We start from the raw sequence: 23569 nt of genomic DNA on the forward strand, positions 1-23569 counted from the left end.
TGAAAATTACACTGATCAGCATACTTTGTGGAAATTACAGATTACATCATGACAAAAGCATTTTTCAGACCCCTCAATGTCTTTGAAACTAATCTTTTGGTTTCTTTTTTTTCATAGTACTTTATCAAACTGTTGTATCCTCCAGAGTTACAAGTATTATACTAGTAGTAATATAGCATCCATCTTAGTGGTGTGGCAGCCGTCGATTGAGCCGGCCCTGCAAACCCTGTGGATGGACGATGCAGTGGACAGTGGGAGGAAGCATCCTGAAGCTCTCTTTGCAGACCACCCTGTGTGATTCGCCACTCACTGACCAGAAAAGACAAACTGCAGGTCTCAGTTGCAGCAGCCCATCCATGTCTGATCTTGCTTCGTCAGATTCAGCAACACTGCCAGACTTCCTGTAATCTATTAAAAAAAACAGTCCAGGAACAGGTTACTCAGGTTAATCCTGTGTGAACAACTGTAAATATTGTTTTTTCATCTTTACATACTGTTGGTGTATTAGAAATATTCATGTTTAATTATTATTGTTATTTACTTTATTGCTATCAAATAAATATCCATTTAACATTCTTCAGAGTTAGCGTTATGTTCATACATGTTACAAATACCTGTAAATAAAATGAGTTCGGTGACAATTAATGTTTGTTTTAATCAATTTATTTATAACATAAAACCTTTAAACTAATGCAACACATATAACAATGTAACAAATATATTCGAATAAATACATTTCTCATTTTGGAACTGATCTTTCTAGAAGTGAAAACAGTCTGTCCGTCCTCTCCCTGCTCTCCTCTCCTCAGCCTCTCTTTGCTGCCTCATGTCCTCCCTGATGAGGTCTAGCAGCTCATCATCCCTGTCTCTTTTCCTCTTTCTCCCTGTCGTGGGTGGCTGACTCTTTCCTCGTCACTTTCGTTTTGGTTACCCACTGCTGCGCTTGGCCCTGGAGTGTCCTCAGGGAGAGAGGAAATTAGGACAGAATTCCTAATGGAAGGCATCTGTCCTATCACCTCATCCATGGTGGCAAACCAGGGCCAGGTAGCAGCAGTGGGCTTCCCACTGACCCCCTCTCCTGAGCCTGGATACTTGCAATCCTAAAGGCAGAGGAAATCAAAAATGACAGCAGGCAAATAAAAACACCACAACAACTCTTAGTAATTGCACATCTATCAACTTGTGTTCTTAATAATTATCTTCTTGATAACACACATACGTACTTTGTATTTTTTTAAGTTATCTCATGTCTTCTGGCCTGCAAGGGGGTGACTTCCCCCTGCAGGCCCATCTTCTCCACTATTGTCCTGATCACACACAACAAATAAGAGGAGAAAGGAAACCATGGCAACTATGTTAATCCCTAAATCCCAGAGTTTTCACAGCAGAACACCAGAGGAATACCGTGTGGACATCACAGGTTCTGTACAGCATGAGGGTTAATAAAACCATCCTCATATGACTATGATGTGCAAATTGATTTATTCTTGTACATCCACGCCACAGTGGCTGAATTCTTCACCCCAGTGAAGAGGTGATCTTTTCTCCTCATTTTAATCAACTGAGCCGTTTGGTCTTTGTTCCCCACAACATATCACAAAAAGGTTAATTCACAAAAAGCAAAATCAGCTTTATGTAAGCAGCAATACGTGAAAAACCGTGGGACCAACCATACAAGCTAGTTTACGGTTATTTTAATTTAAAAGAAAAATGTCTACGTGGATGCGCAAAGCCTAACAACACAACCGCTATAACAATTTAACTTTTGTACCACCAGATTTTCATATACTTACATTTGAAAGTGTTTTCCTCTCCCGCTTTGACCACCATCGCTATCAGACAAAAAATCTCCTGTATGGCCCACAATGAATCCTGGGATATGTTAGGACACGAAGGATACGTCGGACCAATCCTTGCAATTCGGAAAAACAAGGACGCATTTGTTGCCACATCTGGAGGACTCTTTGAATTTGGACAGCTTTCATTGCGTCGCTGTGACGTTATTGCCTCCAAATATGGCATTTGAAACATCCTTCACTGAATTTCCCATGATTCCCATGATGCACTGGGTGTTTCTTCCTCACTCACTATGTGTTAACAGACCTCTCTGCTGAATCATATCTGTTATTAACCTCTGTCTCTCTTCCACAGCATGTCTTTATCCTGTCTTCCTTCTCTCACCCCAGCCGGTCACAGCAGATGGCCCCGCCCCTCCCTGAGCCTGGTTCTGCAGGAGGTTTCTTCCTGTTAAAAGGGAGTTTTTCCTTCCCACTGTGGCCAAAGTGCTTGCTCATAGGGGGTCATATGATTGTTGGGTTTTTCTCTGTATCTATTATTGTAGGATCTATCTTACAATATAAAGCACCTTGAGGTGACTGTTGTTGTGATTTGGCGCTGTGTAAATAAAACTGAATTGAATTGAATCTTGTCTGAAAAGTGACCTGTGACTGTCCAAAGTCTTGGGGCACAACTAGATTTCCTAAATGATAGAAACCTGAGGTGCACATCACTCGTAGCCCACTGAAGTTACAGCATGCACAACTGTGGGACTCTGTGGGACCAACACCCCAATTCCAGTAAGTCTGGATCAGCTCTTCTAATCCTATGAGTCTTACCCAATAGGCAGTAGAGCTTAGATGGAGCAGATGGGGATTGGCACTGTACTAACAGCCTTAAAACCCTCTAGTTGTCCACTCTGCCTTCTCTGATAAGAAAATCCAGGAGCCCGAGTAACCTTGCAGGGTCTGTATCTTACCAGCCACACCTGTTAACAGCAGTTCTCCTCTAGGTTGGTGCACTTGTTAACTAATTGGGGTACATTTAGTGGCATAGAAAACTAAGCCCTAAGTGTCTGTTACTTTTAAAAGGCTGGATAATGTGTAAGAACTGTTCATACTAATACTCGGGTTTTTACTAATACTGTTTCAGAAAGGGTTAAAAAGAGAACGTCTACAATTTAGACTTTAATTGCAGGATATTTTATTAAAGCAATTTAACAGGTTCAAAGCAAAAGCAGAATCAAATAATAATAATAATCACCTGAATTATACTTATCTAATGAACCTACTCTAAGCTAATACCAACCTTGTTCAGATCCTTTTGAGGAGAAAGGTTGGAGCGGGAACGACCACAGCCAGGCATGGAGATGCGCTTGTCTCTGTGTTTTTGCGCTGAGTGGAAATAAAAAATGCTCTTGATTCTATCATCCAACACAGTAAAAATGAGCAGAGAAAAGGACAAAAAATACAAAACCAGTTTGCATGTTCACAGTTCGGGCAGCCATCGATGCATCTGGCACCTCTGCCAGAATTTCCAACTGTAAAGACTTTAGGCCAAATCTTCTGAACTGCTCATGTTGCAGACGACAAAGGGAAGACCTCTACACAAAGCTTTTATACCTGCTCATCCTTTCTGCCCCCTTACTTACCGGACATCACATCTTCTGAGATGACATCCAGTCACGCTGTTAACATCACTCCATGTCCATCCTCTCTCTGACTTTTCCACATACATGATTTAAAGTTTAAACATTAAAACCACTTAAATTTTCCTCTTTTCTGTGTTATTATTTACAAACTGAATTCTGTTGCATATGAACATTCAGTCACATTCGAGTAACTTTAGTGTTTCATTCAGTTCATGCAAATTATCTTCAGTTACATTTATCATGAGCTCATTTTTACATGAACATGCATTAGCATAATGCCTGTTTCAAATAAAGAATATTCTGTTTCACTTTTCCTCTCAAAAACTCTGTTTGTCAATCACAACATACTCATTTCTTTTAAAGTCAGACATTCTTCTAGATCAGTGGCTCCTCCCACCTTTTCACTGACAGCCTCTGAGGTCACTGAAGTCACTCCATATGAAATGTAAGTGTGTAAGTTTATATTGTGGTCAGTATGTTATCCCAGTGCTATGAGTAAAATGACTGTTTTGGCATCATTTTAACATAAAAGCTACATGTTAAGACCTTTTGCCCTGTGAAGATGTGATGAGAGGTAAGCTGGGGGGACTTGAAGCTCTTTCAACGCCGCCTTTCTCAACAGAACACTGATTCTGGATATTATGTGTGACGCCCAACAGATGTTCCTCATGGTTTACTAATCAAAGTACCAAATAGAGCATTATGACCTGGATTTAACCACATGCACTTTGTTATCCAGTGTAACTTGAACTATATATATTTTTAAGAAAATAATTTTAACCTCAGCTTCTGAAAGACACAAAGACACAGCTACAAGGTCGTGTAAGTGAAGGAAAGTCCAACTTTTGTGGGAAAGAGGCCCCTTCTGCTCGAAACTGTCTGATTTGTCCCACTTGAAAATAGACGAAGACTCTTTAAAAAATAAACAAACAAACAAACAAAAACACAACGTGACTGGACTCAACTGAAAAAAAAAAAAAGAATCGATAGAGAAAAGTGAGAAAATATTACATACAAGTGGGCTTAGAGCATCTTTTCATTTGAAATGCACCAGCACCAGTAACATTAATGTCATGGCATTAATACTGTGAGGCAGACACCTTACAGTATCGCAGAGGATCGTCATGAATAGACGATTCCTATGAGCAAGCAGTCGGTGACGGTGGGGAGGATGAACTCTGTTTTAACAGGAAGTGAGCTTCAGATAAATTCAGGATAAAGTTAGTTTTTACTTGCAGGTGCACCAGTTAATGTCAGAGCCAGACTTCTCACTGGATTCATATTTGCTTATTGTGCTGAAATGATCTGTGCTCTTAGAGAGTCTGGCAGGTCAAAGTAAATCCTGCTCGTGGCAAACTCTTCTCTGTAGGGCAGCAAGTCCTGCAGTGAGAACTCATCACTGTGGCCCGTCCACACAGTTAGAGTGTACCTGTCAATGTCAAGGAAAAAAGGTATTAACATATGTCAGAATGGTTTTGGAAACTCCGTCTATTTGACTTTATTCTGATTTTTTTTACTTTATTGTAACAACAGATGAAAATCTAACTTTGTGGCATTGAAACATTAAAATGGTCCAATGAAATCACAACTATGAGACAAGAGTGTGGCTCGAGGTAAACTGTGATCCACACATGCTTCTGTCCAATGATGACACTTTCTCTCTCACTGCTTCGACAGACAGAGATCTCACCTAAGAAGCTAAAAGAACGTTTTATGATTATATGGTAACATAACGCTTCAGCTGTGTCCCACACCAATGTGTGCAAAGTAAAAAGGAGAAACTACTGTGACTGTTGGCAGCCTAATGACTAACTCTGATCCACAATGAGACTTATTGGATGAATACACTGATATCCAGCATATATATGGGTTCTTCTGACAACCAGGAGACAGCAAAGAAGCCACTGCATGTCTGCGGTGTTGCTCAGAGAAAACCGTCTGACATGGCCGATATTCACCTGTCTGACTGCTTCAGCAGCCATGTCAGCTGGGAGAAGGACTTGGCCAGCAGAGCTGCACGTACGGGGAACGTGACGGGATGTTTAAGGTCTCTACATATCTTCTCCATCATATGGACCATATCCCAACTGTAGCCTGAACAAAAGCGAAACAAAACAAATCAAAATGCAAGTTCACTTTTCATAAACTTGTTATGTGAGATGCGTCACTCTGGTCTGCCGAGGACTTACTGATTCTCGTTCTAACCTCACTCAGGAAGTGCTCTCAGGTGAGACAGACACATGGTCCCACAGTTCCCAGTATAACAGCCTGGCATTCTCGCCTTCTTCCCCATTAAAAATCGCAAGAGCTCCTCAGCAGTTCTGGACCAACATTATCTGCCTGACTGCTGGCTGACTCGGCTGTCAAGGTAGTCCATGAACATGAGTTCTTGTAGTCTCAGGATGAACTCTTATGTTGCATTCATGTATTTTCCTGGTGAGAATTTATTCTTCTAGCAGCAGCTTTTGCATACCCGGATGGGTCGCGGAGACTAAATACACTGATCCACCAGGCTAGTAACGTTGTGGGAACGGAGGTGGACTCTGCCAAGATGGTGTCAGAGAGGCGGATGTTGTCCAAGACACAGAGAATGCTGGACAAAACCTCCCACCCAGTCCGTGATGTGCTGAGCATGCTCAGAGAGAGACAGATTTACCCAAATGAGACAGAAAATAGTTCCTGCCTGTGGCTACGTCCATCTACAAGTATGCACTGCAACATCTGCACAAAGGAGGGTCAGTCTAAGAGGGCATCTCAATTTCAGCTTTATCTACACTCACTTTTATGTAAGATAGTGGGATATTTATTTATTTATTAGAACTATTGTGTAATATACTGTATTATTTAATTGGTACTGTAACTTGTTAGTTACTGTCCTTGCTGTCGTGGAACAACTGTGACTGCATAGTTTCCTCTGGCATTAATAAAGTATTCTGAGTCTCCTCACTGCTTGGGTAGGCACCGAGCTGCTGCACCACCTGCCCTTTGACCTCCAGGCGCTGAAACAGCGTGTGAGTTGTTGCATGATCAGGGGTGGCTCTTCAACAGCAGCACTGCTCCTTGGTTTTCAAACATTCAGTTCTAAGAAGTAAATGAGTAAATCCACTTGCTGACAATATGCTGCCAGGCTATTAGAGTCGGGTGCACCACCATGTTGTCTGCGTATTTGAGAACTGTCATACTGTCCATGTTACAGGTTTATACGTGTAAATAGAGACTACATCTCAGTCACCCCTCAGGTCTGTTGAGGACGTAGGATTCTCAGCTCTGGATGTGAGATCCCATCCCACCTACAGTCACTGATTCTTCATTAACCTGCCCCAGGTCTACGTCCTAACCCTGGAGCTGACGGCAGGTTTTCTAATATTTCTTGGCGCTGCTGGTCATGTGTTGGTCAAGACAGACAACATATAAACCATTAAGGAGGCTCTTGCTGTGTGATATGACACAGACTGGCTCGCAGTCGGAGTGTCGGCTGGTCTTGTCGCAGCAGATGGCCCCGCCCCTCCCTGACCCTGGTTCTGCTGGAGATGTCTTCCTGTTCAAACTGAGTTTTTCCTCCCCACTGTTGCCACAGCTCATAGTGGGTTGTTGGAATCTCTCTGTATTATTGTAAGGTCTTTACCAATATTATAAAGCAATATAAAGCGCTTTGAGGTGACTGTTGTCGTGATTTGATGGTATATAAATAAAACTGAGTTGAATTGAGACTCATTCAAGAAAAAGTTCACAATTATCAGACAGGTTTGGTCAGGCATCCACAGCAGGGCTGGGTATCGTCACTGATTTCTATAACTGATTTTGACTCAGTCAGAAATATTATAATTCTGATCACTTATCAGTACATATCCATGTTTTATATCTGTGTATAAAACAAAGCTGACACTGTGAGACTTTATCAGATGCCTTTGTGTCAAAGTAACTGAGGATAAAACAGAAAACCATGAAGCAGATGTTCCTGGCGTGGCTTTTTATAGCACAGAACCTTAAAATATTCTGCAGTAGAACCAAAACTGAAGAAAACCATGAATCAGCATATGAACATTACCTGATGCTGCTGAAGTGAAGCAGAGCAAAGTTACAGAGGTTTGATTATAGAGACAGCTGAGAGTTTTGTAAGTTGAGATCATTTTAAAAAGTTTACTGTTAGGGTGATTTTGATAATAGTTGTCATTGTTGTACTTTAATTCATAAACCTTGTCTTGAACTGCATGTTCAGATATTTTTCTGTTCCTCCCCTCCACATCTAGGATGGTGGGGAGGAAATTAGTTTCAGTGTTTAACTGCAGACATTGCATGTAAGGTTCTGGGTGTCTTTATTTAGTGAGGATGTTTACTTCCTGCCCTTTATGGCCTCACCTGTGCTTGTGTATGGTGGATCGTTAAAGGAATTAAGCTATATACAGGGTGAGGGGAGATGACCCTTTGTGATCAGCAGGAAGTCACACAAACACACACACACACAGTGCCTGACACACCACAGGGGTTTTACAATGGGTGGTGCTTGTGTAAACTGTATGCATTTCAATAAAAGGCAGCAAGCGAAGGCTGGGGGCGGAGTCGTCTGAGGTCGAGTGCAGAGTCGCAGCTCTGAGATCCGGCCAGGCTTCCCTTCCGTCGCAAGTTAAAAATCGGTTAAGCCGATGTCTTGCTTCCTTCACGGGTGATAAGTCTCTGAACCAGCGGGGCCTGCAAGCGCAGACCCAACATTTACATTTCTTCAGTACTGAACAGCAGTTAGGCTTTTTAGTAATATCATCCTAAAACCCTCAAATATGGGTCATAATACTAAAAGGTCCTAAATGTGCTGGGGGCATCTTCTCCCACTAATCTGAATTAGAGGTGGGTTCTGATTATTGATTTTCTGATTAAAATCAATTCCAGTTTGGATAACGTGATATCGATTCATTAAATCCTGAATCGATTTTTAAATATAAACGTATTTTGCCCAAAACGCCAGAATCTCAGGTTAAACCTTACAAAATTTCAACAACCACCAAACAGCTAAAACAGTAGCTGTTTTGTCTTTGTGCAGGTACACGGATTCTGCACAAAGACATAAACACAAAGCGCGGACCCGCCGACGGATCAGAATCAGTGAGCTGTCGCCTTTCTCACCCGACAGCACGGACACGGTCGGGGCTGAAAGCCGACAGCTCACTCGTTTTGATGTGTCGGCAGGTCCGCGCTTTGTGTTTGTCTTTTTTTGCGCTAGATTCTGAAGCTGCAGGTTTGATCTCTCTCCAACAAAAACTGACTGAACCAGCAGCAAAAGAAGATCCAAACTACAGATAAACATCGTCATGACTTCACTGTGACTATGGCTGTTTTCCCTCCATCACAATAAAAAAAAAAAAAAAAAAAAAAAATCACACTTCCTGCACAGCTCTCTCTCGCTCTGTGTATTTGAAGAACAGTTTCTCATTCGCTTGCTTATTACCAGTCTACCGTTGTTTACAGCGCTGTGGGTCGCTGTGTGGTTTTTTTCTTCATTACTTAAATGACTTCTGACAAGAAAGCCACATTTCTGCTGTTCAATACTGAAGAAATGTAAACTTTTTAAAATGATCTCAAATTGCAAAACTCTCAGCTGTGTCTGTAATCAAACCTCTGTAACTTTGCTCTGCTTCACTTCAGCAGCATCAGGTAATGTTTATATGTTGATTCATAGTTTTCTTCAGTTTTTGTTCTACTGCAGAACATTTTAAGGTAATCTGTTATAAAAAGCCAGGCCAGGAAAATCTGCTTCATGTTTTTCTGTTTTATCCTCAGTTACTTTGACACAAAGGCCTCTGCTGTGATGCTCACACCTCTGATAAAGTCTCACAGTGTCAGCTTTCTTTTTAAAGATTTAAAAATATTGATATGTACCGATACGTGATCAGAATTATAATATTTCTGACTGTCTGAGGCAAAATTTCCCCGATTCAAATCGAATCGAATCGATTTTAGAAATCAGTGACGATACCCAACCCTAATCTGAATACATTTGTTTATATGATATTATTCTTCTATTATCAATAAAACTGAGTTCTCAGTGTACACAAAGGCAGTGGTGATGAGGTATGTTTACCTGGATTATCTGTCCCAGCAGTCCATCCTGTAGTCCAGCCCAGAGACAGCACAGTGTGTGAGGGAAGACGAGTCACAACAGAGAGGAAGGTGTGACGCTGCAGAGGTCCGATCTGCCCCCCAGGACCCGAGAAGATGTCCGCATTGATCCACACAGGACGGTATGGCTCAGTCAGCACCTCCTGCAGCAGGACTAAAGATGGTGACACAGCCTCCATACTATGTGGAGAGTATAGCTCAGCGTTAGCGTCACAAACACCCACACAGCATTGGTGGAACAGAAACTGCCTCTCACCTCTTAAAGTCCAGCTTTATCCCCTTGCCATACTCTTTCACTCCCTCCAGCCATTCCCTCAGAGTGATGTCACTGTCTGTATCAGGGGGATGTGCCATGATTGGCTCCTTGGGATCACGACCTCTCATGACAATGTCAGCTTCAATCATAAGAGAAGGACCTGAAAACAGTTGTTGCCTATTAGAAACTGGCTCTTATCTTTCTTAAATATCATCCCAACTGCAAACATCACTGAATCCATCCTTTTATTTTCAGCTCAGAGGAGGTTAGCGCAGTATGACAAGCACACAGTCGGTCTGTGTTACCTCCAGCTGTGGCCTCTACAGGGAGTTTGTATGCTCTCCCTGTGCGGGTTTCTCCAGGGACTCTGGCCTCTTCCCACAGTCCAAACATGGATTAAATGTTAGGTTAACTGGAAAATCTGAGCTGGCTACGGATGCGAGGTGGATAAAGTCCTCGAAGTGTACAGAACGTGGTTAAAATGTGACTTCTAATCTTAAGTTCTTTGGTTGGTCAGTAAGACTAGAAAAGTGCTTTATAAATAACATTACAGAGTCCAGATTATTAGGCAGACCTGAGATAAATCACAGCTCACACACCAGCCCTCTAAACCATGTTACATATCATGAAGCTCCTTCCTTCACGATACAGTTACATTTTATTTATACAGCACAAAATCACAATAAGGACACGCTGTGAGAGCCGGAGATTAATAATAATTACTGATTAAATGTATCAGCACATGCTGAGTAAAAACACTGAGTGCATCATGGGAAGCTCCCAGCAGCCATGCTTGAGGAAGCAATGTGTTCCCATATTTCTGTACAACAGCCAAAGATTATAATGCATTCTAATATTTTTACTCTAAAATTTGTATTTCTGTTGAAAAGTATGATAACATGAGTCAGCAGGGAGAAACTATGATTTCAGCCTTTATCAGAGTGACGCAGCCACGGTTACGTTAATGCGGATGCTAATGTGAAGGAAACAGAAACTTAACACGGCCACGAAAAATAGTTCGAAGTCTGCAACCTTCAGGACAGAACAAGGGCTGATTTAGACAAAATGACCTTTAACATAAACAAAAATAAAATGTCAGGTGTTTGAATTTTCATGTTGACGTCAGCGGGACTGACAGCCACGTCACGGACTCACCTGTGAGCGCCTCCGCCAGCCTGCTCCGGCTGTTCGCTGCATGCGACCAGCTAACCTCGGCAGCGTCCATCCTCGTTATAAAACTCCGACTGAAGAAATAGTCCAGCGTTTGGTCACGCATCGCACCTGCGAACAGAACACGAGGATCGAACTCATTAGCCATTAGCTCCTCTCTGTCACAGTAAAGTGGAGCTAGCTAAAATAAGTGAGCGTAGCTGCAAAGCTCGACATTACTGCCTGTTTTACCCTTTAAATTCCACAAGACATAAAATATAAAACACCCGATTAAAATTAAGGCAATTCTGTGAAAACTCAGCAAAAGATTCGTTTTCATTGCCGAACTCCGCGATCCAAAACGGAAGATAAATAACAACACATTTCCTGTCCGACATTGTCAAAATAAAAGAACCGGTAGTCTTTTACTGATTCAATGCAATATTTATCGAGATTTCACAGTTCAAAATCTAAGCGAGCCAATTCCCCCCAACCGACGTGAGACAATAAAATATAAGCTCTAAAAGAAAACGTCTCTAAAATTAGAAATATTCTGTCTCAGAGTGACGCTGAAACACTAGCTCATGCATTTATTACTTCCAGGCTGGACTACTGTAATTCTTTATTATCAGGATGTCCTAAAAACTCCCTGAAAAGCCTTCAGTTAATCCGAAACGCTGCAGCAAGAGTCCTGACAGGGACTAGAAACAGACTTCTATCCAACTTTCCTTTGATAGAAACTCCCTCAGCAGTATTTCTAATGTGCCTTCTTGAGCAGGGGGACCTTGTGGGCCCTGCCAGATTTCTATCCACTCAAGTGTAGCTGATGGTGTTTTTGGTGACTGTGATCCCAGCTGCATAAGGATCTTTAACAAGTTCCTCCCGTGTGGTTTTGGGCTGGTCCGGCACCTTTCTTATAATCACCCTCACCCCTGTTGTGTAAAGTGCTTTGAGTGCTCAAATAGAGTAGAAAAGTGCTATAGAAGAACCAGTCCATTTATCACGAGGCAAGGAGCTACCTCATGTTCTGGTTCCACCTCAGTCTGCCTCCAGGCTTCTGGGGGGCATCGCTGCAGCTTCCCACCCTCATTATCAAGTACATTTGTGACAAAGACATTCTCACTCTCACTGACACAATAAGATGATTTAGATTTATGTATCTGTGTATTTTCTAATGTTTGTGTTTCAGGTGCTGTATGTTTGGGTTTCTTTGTTGTGTTTTTGTCTCTTACAGATGCAGCAGTTGGTGATACATGGTGGATTTCTACTTGCTGATTCTGATAACATCTTCCCCTCTTGAAAATAAATCCTTAGTAGCAACAGGCACAAGATCTGATTTTTTTTTTCTGTATTAGTTTTGTTTGTGTAATTTGCAGTAAACTGTCTCATGACTCATTCAAATATTCTCCTACTGACAGTGTGATAGATTGATTATTAGTCAAAGTTCAATGTAAAGTTAAACCGTTGTGGTCAAAAGTGACTTGATTTATTTTGAAAAAATGTAAATGTATAAATAAGGGTAAAAATGTCCCATCAAAGTAAGGCAATGGAATTAATTCATGCTTCAATTGTAAACATAGTCCATCAATCTATTAAACAGCTGTGTACCACAGGCCTTCAAGCTGGCAGCAGTTAACCTGTTGCTTGACCCAGCTGTCTTAGCTAATTATAGGCCAATGTCCAACCTTCCTTTATTTAAAAAAAAAAAAAACCCTTGAAAGAGTGGTTGTAAAACAGCTAAAAGACACGTTCACAGTGTCCATTTCATGCTTTGCTTCTCCAAAATGTGCAACGTACACGCATGCAGAAGCTGCAGTAACAGCAGAAGGACATATTTGATTTCAAGCCAACATGAACAGAATCACAGGAAATGTTTAAATGAATCTTCTGTTTGTTAAAGATGTGACTGTGAAATAGACTAGTCTGCTTAGTAAAAAGGAACATAGAATATGGCATTTAACACATTCATGCAGCCTGGTCCTACCAGCTACAGCCTTGTTCTATGAACAAGTTACGGGGTTTGTAACATGCTGCATGTGTCAACATTCACCGTTTAGCTTTTGTCAGAGATTCAGCTGGTATGTTAAAGTGTTCAGTAAAAAGGATGGAAACATACTGTTAATTAAGCCATCTGTGCATGTGAAAACCACAAACAAGAGTGGAACAGGAGAAGACAACAAAGAGGTCCTAAAATAAAATAAAAATTGAGGCTGCAAGCAGCGACGAGGGTTCTGGTGCACGTTTGGATGTGCCACGGTCGAGCCAACCTACAGCTTGAGTGTGTGGCTGGGTCTGAAATGCACTGCGATGTCCCGCTTGTAGAAAACTGTTCTGAATTTCTCAGACAAACCTGCCACGTAGGAGATGACAGCTTTGTTTCGTCTGTCACCCCGCTTCTCCCCAGTTGCCGTTTGACCTCGTTTCCTGTGCATCTTTGCTGAAGGCCCGATGAAATAACCATGTCTTAAGACCGTTTGTTACACGTGTGTTCATTTTCCTTCTCTTTGTGACTCAGAAAAGTCAAAGAGAGAAAAACCCTTAGCCCTGCATACAGGTGGTTTGTAACTACACACACTAACCAGCACACCACTACAGTTACCCCATCTATTCAATTTTATTTATATAGCGCCAAATCACAACAGTTGCCTCAAGGTGCTTTATATGAGAATATACTCATATAAAGCATGAGACTCTCTATTCTCATGCTGTTTGAGCTTCAGATCATCCTGACCATACATTAATCACACCTCCATGCACCGTCACTTTTATACACAACATATTTGCACACATACTTGTCCTTTATATTTATACCTATATCTTTATCTCTGTTTCTGCAAGTGCTTGTTGAGTTGTTATAGCAGCAAGTATACAACAACTTCCCTCTGGGATCAATAAAGTTCCTGATTCTGATCGATGCCGAGTTACTGCCATGTGATTGGACCACATACTTGCCTTACCAAGCAGTTGAACGGGTCACTCAGTGAGTAAATGTAGAGACCGCACAGTACTTACTGGCTACCATGAGGAAAAATGTACTCCAGAGAAACAGGTGGAAATGCATTTACTGTGCTGGAAGTGCGAGCAGAGCACAGTGAGCATTCAGAGCAGGACAGACATCTCTCATTCAGTCATAATCTTTATTCCTTTTCCTCAGGACAGAACTGATTTAGCACCTAACCAAGGTATGAGGCAAGCAAGCCAATACAATCCCCATTACACAAGAAAACTAATTTAAAAGCCAGAACAGTCGGCAGTGTCAACATAGCCACTTTTTCCACAAATCAAAACTTGTCTTTTTACATCTATAGATTACACAAATACTTATTATATATGCAAATGAACAGACAAAACTACATACCTGGGCTTACAATGTCACTACTAACAAAGATATATCAACACTGAAATATCCTTCTGAGTCTGCTGCATCCCATAGGTCTTCATCTGAAGTGTAGATTAGCATTGAAACGTAACAAGACCACAGCATCAAACAGCACTCGCATTAAGCACAGTAATACAGGAACTTTGACATATCTGTTGGCCAAATAAAAGGTTCACAATAACAACAAAAACACAGACCAGCTCTGAATGCAACTGTACAGATGAATGAAGGCATTGATATCTCCTCACGCTTCCTTCTGACCCACATTACAGTTCAGTCCGGCTCCACTTTAAACACACAGGTGGAGATGGGAGCAGTGACACAAGCTTAAGCTCTGCTGTATTGATTCTATGTAAGAAGCACGTCAGGTAAAAACGTCCGTCTAGCACAGAGTTCTCAGCCCCCACGGTAAGAAATCTACAACTAAAAACAATACACGTGTGTGTCATACAAAGTCAGGCTGTGGTTAGACTGGTACATCTGGAGCTTAAAAACAAAGAAGCCAGTACACAGGAGACGAGCATACGACATTTTAGTACAGCTGGTATGTAGATTCAATTCGTAACGCAAGCTTAGAAACTGTCGTAATCTTTCTTGTCTTTTTTGCCTTCGCCCTCGAAGCTGTCTGTGCCATCGCTGTTGTCACGGCGACGCTTCCGGCTGTTGCGGATGCTGAAGCGAGGGTTCATCTGCGGCAGAGGGTCCATTCCCAAAACTTTATGAATCTGACGGAAAGCCAGCAGCCTAAGAGCAAACTAAACACACAAAGTTGGAGAACATGTGAGTCAAAGAGTAGAACCAAACCTTTCAACAGTCTCGGATGTGCACGTTTGGGGGGTTTATTTACTCTTTGTGTGACCTGATCAACTACTTGCAAAAACTTGACACAGGGGGAAAGCCAGTGATTCCACTGGGGCACCAGCAGGAAGGGAAGCAAGGTTGGGAACACTGCAGCTGGATTCTACCACGCTGGACAGAGTACAGAGTAGAGATGGACCGATCCGATATTACGTATCGGTATCGGTCTGATACCGACCTAAATTACTGGATCGGATATCGGCCAGAAATAAAAAATGTAATCCGATCCATTAAATATCAAAAAAAAGCACCTGACAAAACTTGCTACACGTGTAACTCTGCTCATAACCGCAGCACGTCGGAGCAGTGTGCGTCCAGCATTTCATCTCCGAGGAAGTTATCCCAGACAGAAGTAAAGCAAGTGTGTAAGTTCATCTCTGAATGTTTGTAAAGCATTCCCATGTTAAGCTTAACAACCGATATATGGAGCGACTGCCTCTCTCTCCCTCTCCTGCCGCTACTTCAATCATGAAACTGATCAATGATCAGCTGATCGGCTTTTCTGTCGCGAGTCCGTCTCTCTTCTTTGTTTTTGGCCCACTTCTCACCAGAAAGAGGAAACCAGCGGCTGAACAACAGCAGCACGTTTAAGCTTGATAAGCTGTTGTTAGAATTTATTTAATATTACTTTCTACACCAGGATCCTTTTCTAGCTGACGGCTGGTAACTGTGCAGGGGCGGATCTAGCAAAGTTTAGCCAGGGGGGCCGATAGGGCATGAACAGGGAAAAGGGGGCACAAAGACATACTTTTCTTTATTTTATTATTCTTGAAAAATAATTTATTTCAGTCCATTTTTTTCACCCTGCATCAGATTAAAGTTGATTACGTCGATTAAGCATCATGAGGTGGAGGGTGGGGGGGTGGTTCCCTTTTTTTTTTTTTTTTTTTTTTTTTGCTGGGAGTTTGCAACCCTATTAGTTAGGTTGCTTAATATTTCTGCTGAGTACTCTTTAAAATACCAGAATAGGGAGGATGGAGCAGGTTTAAGTTTATTAGATTGATCAGTGTTGCTGAACTATGAAATATTTTGGGTGCAGTTTTTTTTTTTTTTTTTTTTTTTTGTTTTTTTTACACACACACACACACAGGTATAGCAAAATAGCTTTAGTGTTGTTGTTTATTTAAACTTGAGTATGAACTTATACAAAATGCAGCAAGATATTAAAAAAACAGTTTTATTGATTAAAAAACACTATATCGGATTCATATCAGTATCGGCCGATATCCAAATTTATGATATCGGTATCGGACATAAAAAAAAAGTGGTATCGTGCCATCTCTAGTACAGAGTAGGCTAGCAGGATCATGGGGTTCACTGCTGTCAGCAGGATGGAGGTCAGAAGACAAAGAGTTATTGGAAGAGAGTGGTGGGAGCAACGAGAGTCAGAGATGTTCCCTGGGAACGCGCAGGATGGACAGGACAGCGTGCAGACGAGGGATAGAGCACATACTGGGTTCTGTATTCATCTAAGGGAGGACAGAGTTGCTCATCTTTCCCTCAACTCTGGAACCCAACCTCATCTCTAAAGCTAATGATGCCAAACAACAAACAGATTGCCAGGTGCTTAAATTAACAGGTGGTTTTGCTCAGATCTTTGAAGGAGAAATGCTTTATGTGCTTCGTGTAACCACAATCTTAAAAAACAAACAAAAGCAGCAGCAACTCATCTTAAACATTTTCAAATGCTAAATGTGTCTGCATGTTTACAGAAACAGATTTTTTTTTTTTTTTTTTTTTTTACTTGGGCACTCGAGGTAATGTCCTCTCTCTGCTGCTCTCCCAAAGTTGCTAGGGTATCCACGGGCTTCTTTTCACAGGGATCTACCAGTCCTGGTCCACCTAGTGGGAAAAACACACTTCATTAGGGGGGATTCAAATCCCACTGATCAACACACCAACCAGCCAATAGGCCAGATGTTGGAGGTTTGAATATACGTCACAATTTCAAATGGGAATATAAAACCACCCATCAAACCCTTTGATAGTCACAGATCTGGTTCTTCATATCTTCTTGCATAAAACATTACATGTCTTTAAACCAAGTGCAGCCTTTACTGCCACTGTACCCACAGTGGAACATCACTTTGCAGGTATCTTCTCATGTTCTTTAGTGTTTTGGCTTCTTTCAAAACTAACCAAAGGAAATAAGATAAGATAAGATAACCTTTATTAGTCCCACACGTGGGAAATTTGTTTTGTCACAGATTTGTCACAAATCTGCCAACATAACAAAGACTCAAGCTAAGAATGTGGAAGTCCTCCATATAGGGCAACTTAATGATGACTGTAGATGTCCCAGTGTAAGAAAGCTGCCTGTGAACAGTACTCCTACAATATTGACTGACAGTAGCTGGCCAAGGTGATTTTCAGCCCTCAAATATGAGATTTGATAATCAACTGAATGTGCTTCACTATAGTTTCATGTTGTGTCTCCACATTTCATCAGCTTGAAACGCTGAAGTTAGCGGTAAATGGGCTGGTTCTTACACAGCAGTTTTCTACTCTACAAACTCGGACCACCTTATCCTGATTGCCAGTGAACGATGGCACTTGCTGTAAAAACTCACCACAAATAACTTGCTCCATTCATACATTCATCCAAGCATTTTCCTGTGCTAAGTGCTTTCGAACATTCACACCCCGGCTCCAATGGATGCATCACAGAAAAACTGGGGCTTGCCATCTCCCCCAAGGATATTTGGATCGGTCTCCCGATCTACAGCCATGGGTGCACACAGGTTCACGCCTAGACATCTGCATCTGGTGTGCTCTTAAAGTGTTCCTTTGGAGCATGTATTTTTTTTTTTTTTTTTTTTAAACATATGTTTATTTGTTTTTTTTTTTGTTTTGTTTTTTTTCAACAGTATCCAACACAAAAATATAATGAACATACGGCAGGTATTAAAATAATAATAATAATAATAATAATAATAATAATAATAATAATAATAATAATAGTAGTAATAATAATTGAAATGTTAATCCTAAAAGAATTCAAAATAAGTGAATAATTAAATAATTTAAGATAGCAAACAATACAAATAAATACAATTTCAAAAAAAAAAAAAAAAAAATCATAACGTAGGTTACACAGTATATTCCCAACAGCAATTCAGACATTATTCATCATTACCTAGTTATCTTATTCACCCACCGCCCCCCAAATCCCCACTCCTCAGTAGATCTAGAAATATCTTCCAAATGTTGTAAAATTCAGAAGCCTTCTTTCTAACAATATAAGTCAGTTTCTCTCAAGAGCTAAACTCGATGTTAAGTTGTTTAACCAGTGGTTAAAGGAGGGCAACCAACATTCTTCCAACATAATGCAATACAGCGTTTGGCCTGTAGCAAACAAAGATCGACCATTTTTCTTTCCTCACACAACAGAGTACAGTCATCTGGGTACAAGCCTAAAATACATAACTTAGGGCAAAGCGGTACAGGGAAGTTGTGATCTGAGAGATATATTGTAACACTGAGCTCCAAAATTTTAGAATCTCTTCACATTTCCACAGGCAGTGGTATAGTGTACCCTGATGTCTATTACACTTATAGCATAGATCAATTATATTAGGATCAAATTTATTCAATTGCACAGGGATATATATGTTCGCATTATCCAGTTAAATTGTATCATTCTCAAACGAGTGTTAATGGTTTGAGTGTGTGCTTTTAAACATATTTTACTCCATTCAGTAGATGAAATATCTTCTTGTAAGTCACTAATCCACCCGTCTTCTACCATCAGAGTTGTCCTTATGGTTTTCAACTAACATGCTATAAAACTGGGACACCAGTCTTTTACCAAAACAGTTTTTGTAACATGAGTTTCTAGGATGGAGAGTGGGGTTGATGCACTGAGTTGTTTAAGTGTGCCAGAATAAAACTTCTAAGTTGTAAATACTTAAAGAAGTGTTTCTGTGGAATATTAAACTTTGCCCTTAATTCACTGAATGACATTAGAGAGTATTCCTCATATAAGTCCTGTAATTTCGCAACACCCTTGTTAAGCCATTCTTTAAAGCCCAAGTCATTCTTAGCGGAGCAAAGAGTTCATTACCCCAAATTGGGGAGAAACAGGACAACCTTGGAGAGTCATTCAACATTTTTTGTACTTCATGCCAAACAACAACAGTGTTTTTTACAAAGGGATTAGTAGTAGTTTTCTTTAAAGTTTTAAAGGGTGCTGAGTATAGATAGCTATGTAATGACAAACCCTTTGAGGACATTTTTTCAATTTCTAACCAGGGAAGGAAAATATCGTTTGAAAACCAAAACATAGTGGTCCTCAGCTGAGCAGCCCAATAATACCATTCTAAATTTGGAAATTGTAGCCCTCCTCTATCATATGGTAAATACAAGAGGGAGAGTCTGAGTCTTGGCTTCCTATTGTTCCAGATGAAATTAGAGAGGAGCTTTCTGGTCTTGGAAAAAAAAAAAGAAGGAGGAGGGCCAGCGGAATTGACTGAAAGATATATAGAAATTTAGGTAATATAGTCATTTTACTATGTTTATTCTTCCCAGTAAAGAAAGAGGCAATGATATTAATCTAGTGATCTCTTCCGACACCTCTATTACCATGGGCTCATAATTGGCTGAACTAAGATCGCTTATCTTTGGGGTTACTCTGATGCCCAAATATTTAAATCCTCTGTGGCATTCACAAATGGATGGGACACAACTGGTTTCATCCTCTCATTTACATTTAAAAACATAATGGATGATTTTTCTTTATTCACTTTGAACCCAGAGAAACTGCCAAATTGATCAAATAGCTTCAGGAGAGATGGTATTGATTCTGCGAGGTGTGATAGAAACAGAATAGTATCATCAGCGTACATTGCTGTTTTGTGTAGCGTCTCCCCAATCTTAATACCATGGATTGAAGGATGTGATCTAATTGCTATTGCTAAAGGTTCCATGGCTAGTACAAAAAGCAGAGGTGAAATTGGAGACCCTTGTCTGGTGCCTCTAAATAGCTCAAAAGGATGAGAGATGAGATTATTGGTAGATACCATTGCAACCGAATCAGCAAGTAAAATTTCAACCCATCTACGGAAGTGGTCACCGAATCCAAAACGCTTAAGCACCTCAATTAGGGCCATTCAACTCGATCGAACGCCTTCTCCGCATCGATTGATAGTATTGCAGTATCAGGTGACTTCACATTTGTGGATTATATTGAGAACTATCCTCACGTAGTGGAACCCCTGACGATTTTGAACGTTGGAGCATGTATTTTGCATTTGCCTGCACTGAAATGCGACCCAAGTATCAGGAGAGAACACGAGGGAAACAAATGTTAACTGCTAAAAGAAGCCTAGCTGAATTAGCAGCAATAAAGCACATGGGCACAGAAACACACTCAGTACTTCTGCATGGTTATAAAATCAGTCCTGAAAATGTTCAGCGCTCCTCTGACCTGTGGACACTGAAGAGCTGAAAGGGTTTGGGTTTTGTTGGTGATATTTTACTGAAGCCCTTCAGCTTCCCTGACTGAAGCAATCAGATCCCAGATCAGAACCAAGGGAAGGAAGTTTGATTCATAATGAATGTATTCACATACCACAGTCACACAATGACCGTCAGTGGGGGTGGTGAAATAGCCTTAAATTAATTCAGGGGAGTCTTGTAGCTTTGATCAGAACAACGGCTTCAGTTCCTCCTCAGAAAGAGCCGTCTGACAACAGCTTAAACCCAGAAAACTCTCATTGTGAAGTTAGCTGAAAGACATTTTGCTACCATTTTACATTACTTACATGTTTCCCTGAGAAATACCACCTATATTAGAATGTTTAACATGACTGCAACTAAAGAAAAACAGACTGAAAATATAATTTAACTGAGGGGAAATAAGGCTAACCCCAAAACAAAAAGAAAAAAAGAAAAAGAAGTAAAATTTGCACAGAGGCACAAGGAGAAACTTGTCTGTGGAGGAGACCTTAATATTACATTAAAACCAAATCTGGACGCATCGGGGATATCTCAATCACCAAAACTAACTAGAAAACTGAACCTTCTGCTAGAGGAGACGGGATTGGTGGATATTTGGAGGCATCTCAACCCAACAGCAAGGAACTATACTTTCTATTCATCTCCACATTCAACCTACTGGAGAATTGATTACTTCCTCACTTTTGGTACTGACATGAACAGAGTACAAGAGTGCCACATCGGGTCAATGGACGTTTTCGACCACTGCCCTCTATATGTATCTTTAAAACTTACTCAAAGGAGAAAAATTACCAATTGGAAATGAAATTCTAGTATACTGAATGAACGGACATGTGAACAGTTGAGAAAAGACATTGATGATTACCTGGAATATGATGATAAAGATGAGTTATTCCCACAGATTTTGTGGGATGCGTGCAAAGCAGTAATGAGAGGAAAAGTTATTGCTATAACCTCTAATATTAAAAAATCCAAAGTTGCAAGATTCCAGAAGCTGCAGTCGGAACTATTGATACCAAGACAAAATTAGAAATAGCAAAGAGGAGAAATCTAATTGATGAGATATACACCCAAGAAGTCCAAACGAAACTAATGTTGACCAAACAAAGATATTACGAGGGGGGAGCTAAATATATGAAACAATTGGCATATAGATAAGGAAACAACAAGCAGACAGAACAGTATACAGGATAAGGGATCCGGAAACCAAAATGGAAATGCTGGGTATAGAGGAAATTAAGGACTGCTTTAAGAGATACTATGAAAAATGATATTTACAACCACCCACAAATAATGAAGATCAAGTTTGTTTGACATGTTACACGTCCCAAAACTCACAGCAGAAGAAAACAAATGGTTAGTGAAGCAAATTACAAGGGAAGAACTTCACTTGGCGATTGGTAAACTCGAGGCAAACAAATCTCCAGGTACAGATGGCTTTACTGCGGTGTTCTGAAGGCAGGACTGTGATGCAGTTTTTTTGCCTCACCACTAGAGGGCGTGGCTGTTTTGTAAGTAATGTTTGACTGGGATGAAAAATGGTGTTCATGGAGGCAGTGTGAATCACAAGTTATGCTCGGGAGCAGTTTATGTGGGTTCATTGAGAGTGTGCGTCCATAAGAATGGTGAGTTACAGGATATTTCTTGTGTAAGAAGGATAGCCTGTATGTTTTATCATATCATTTTCATAACTTGAAATGCAAATACAAATTGGACATTTTTAAAAAATATGCACCAGTTTTGCAAACAACAAAGTTATCTGGTACTATTTACCTAAAAATGCAGCCAAGGCTCAGACGTTTTTCATATAACCATTTCAAACTATTTACAGAACAATCAGGTGTTCTGCATCAAATAAGAAGGCACACAAATTATTTATGCAACTCCAAAATATAGTTTGTGTCCACTATAAGACAGAGGAGAACAGCACAGGGATAAACCTGCAGGTCTGACAGCAGGTGTGTCACTCAGCGTTTACACTCCAACCTGCCTTTGGTGGCTTTAAGGCAGCAACTGTGACGTTCACTAGTAGAACTGACACACAAAACAAAACAACGACTGCACTACACACTAAGTACACAAGGCAACACACTAACTTGAGACTCCAAACACTGTAAACGTCACAAATCTACCACGTATCAAAACTCTCTCTCTTTTTCGCTCACTCGCTCTCTCTCTCTTCCCAAACAACCAAATACCACATGTTGCCATATCATTTTTTGATTGGTCGACATGGTACATTTTTTCCACCAATAGGGAAGGAGTATTTTTTCTTTTTCTTTTTTCACTCACAAGCAAAGCGTGTTTGCTAGCGCTCTCCTTAGAAAACGCCATTTTAACTGTTTCTTCCCGGAGTAAAACGCCACTGTTTTATTCAGAAAAAAAACAAAAAACATTGGTTTTACGTGGCCTATCAACACAATTTAAAAACTGGTATATAGTTTGAAGTCCACACGTTGACCCAAGTTGAAATGGAGACGGTAATTCAGAAAGCCTTAAGTTGGCCAGTTATGTATCGGGCTAATGTTTAAAGCTTTCACTTGAGTAAATTAACTCATATTACTGCTAAGTGATGTTAGCCAAGTTCACAGCATATTCCATAATAGCGCTGCCATACTGCATCACACTCAGTGCATTTCAATTTCTCCAGCGAGTTTGATAGCTAGCAAAATAATAATCATAATTTTAAAAAACAGCATGTGTAACATACGCGTACTGGAAAATTATTTACTAGGACTCACCTATCATGCGACAGGAGAGCGCAAACTCCGCCATTGTTGTTTTCCATCAAATACTCATTAAAACAGCAACCTACAGGTATGTTAGCGCACTCATCCCCGACTGTCCAAGGGAGGGGCGGGGTCACATATTGAAACAGACGCAAGGCAGCCCAGGCGGGGAAATTTTGCTTTTACATTTTGCAACTCATTTT

At 40.7% G+C, this 23569-nt stretch overlaps 2 protein-coding genes across 4 annotated transcripts in view; both read right to left on the reverse strand.

Moving 5' to 3' along the window:
* Positions 1–223: 223 nt before the first annotated feature.
* Positions 224–11344, reverse strand: fam151b (family with sequence similarity 151 member B). Of its 3 annotated transcripts, XR_004200322.2 has the most exons (7): positions 11196–11344; positions 10950–11075; positions 9795–9954; positions 9501–9718; positions 5386–5521; positions 3085–4856; positions 390–408 (listed from the first exon to the last, which is right to left on the reverse strand). XR_004200322.2 is itself a non-coding variant. In XM_039621178.1 (6 exons), exons 1-6 carry the CDS (start codon positions 11281–11283, stop codon positions 337–339), a joined length of 750 nt encoding a protein of 249 aa, XP_039477112.1. In that variant the 5' UTR covers positions 11284–11344; the 3' UTR covers positions 224–336. The 3 variants fall into 3 exon arrangements, 2 of the variants coding, with proteins under 2 accessions (XP_039477112.1, XP_031610259.1); XM_039621178.1 differs by lacking the exon at positions 5386–5521 and having other exon boundaries at positions 224–408; positions 3085–3170; XM_031754399.2 differs by lacking the exon at positions 390–408 and having other exon boundaries at positions 2312–4856.
* Positions 11345–14061: 2717 nt separating this feature from the next.
* Positions 14062–23569, reverse strand: part of zfr (zinc finger RNA binding protein) — a 58336-nt gene continuing 48828 nt past the window's right edge. Inside the window, exons 19-20 of the mRNA XM_031754392.2 lie at positions 16925–17022; positions 14062–15077 (exon numbers count right to left, since the gene is read on the reverse strand). Of these exons, the coding sequence (XP_031610252.1) occupies positions 14895–15077; positions 16925–17022 (281 nt within the window). The 3' untranslated portion in view covers positions 14062–14894. The remainder of the gene's footprint in view (positions 15078–16924; positions 17023–23569) is intronic.

This window comes from Oreochromis aureus, linkage group 12 (genome assembly GCF_013358895.1).
Source record: "Oreochromis aureus strain Israel breed Guangdong linkage group 12, ZZ_aureus, whole genome shotgun sequence".
Classification (NCBI taxonomy): Eukaryota; Metazoa; Chordata; class Actinopteri; order Cichliformes; family Cichlidae; genus Oreochromis; species Oreochromis aureus.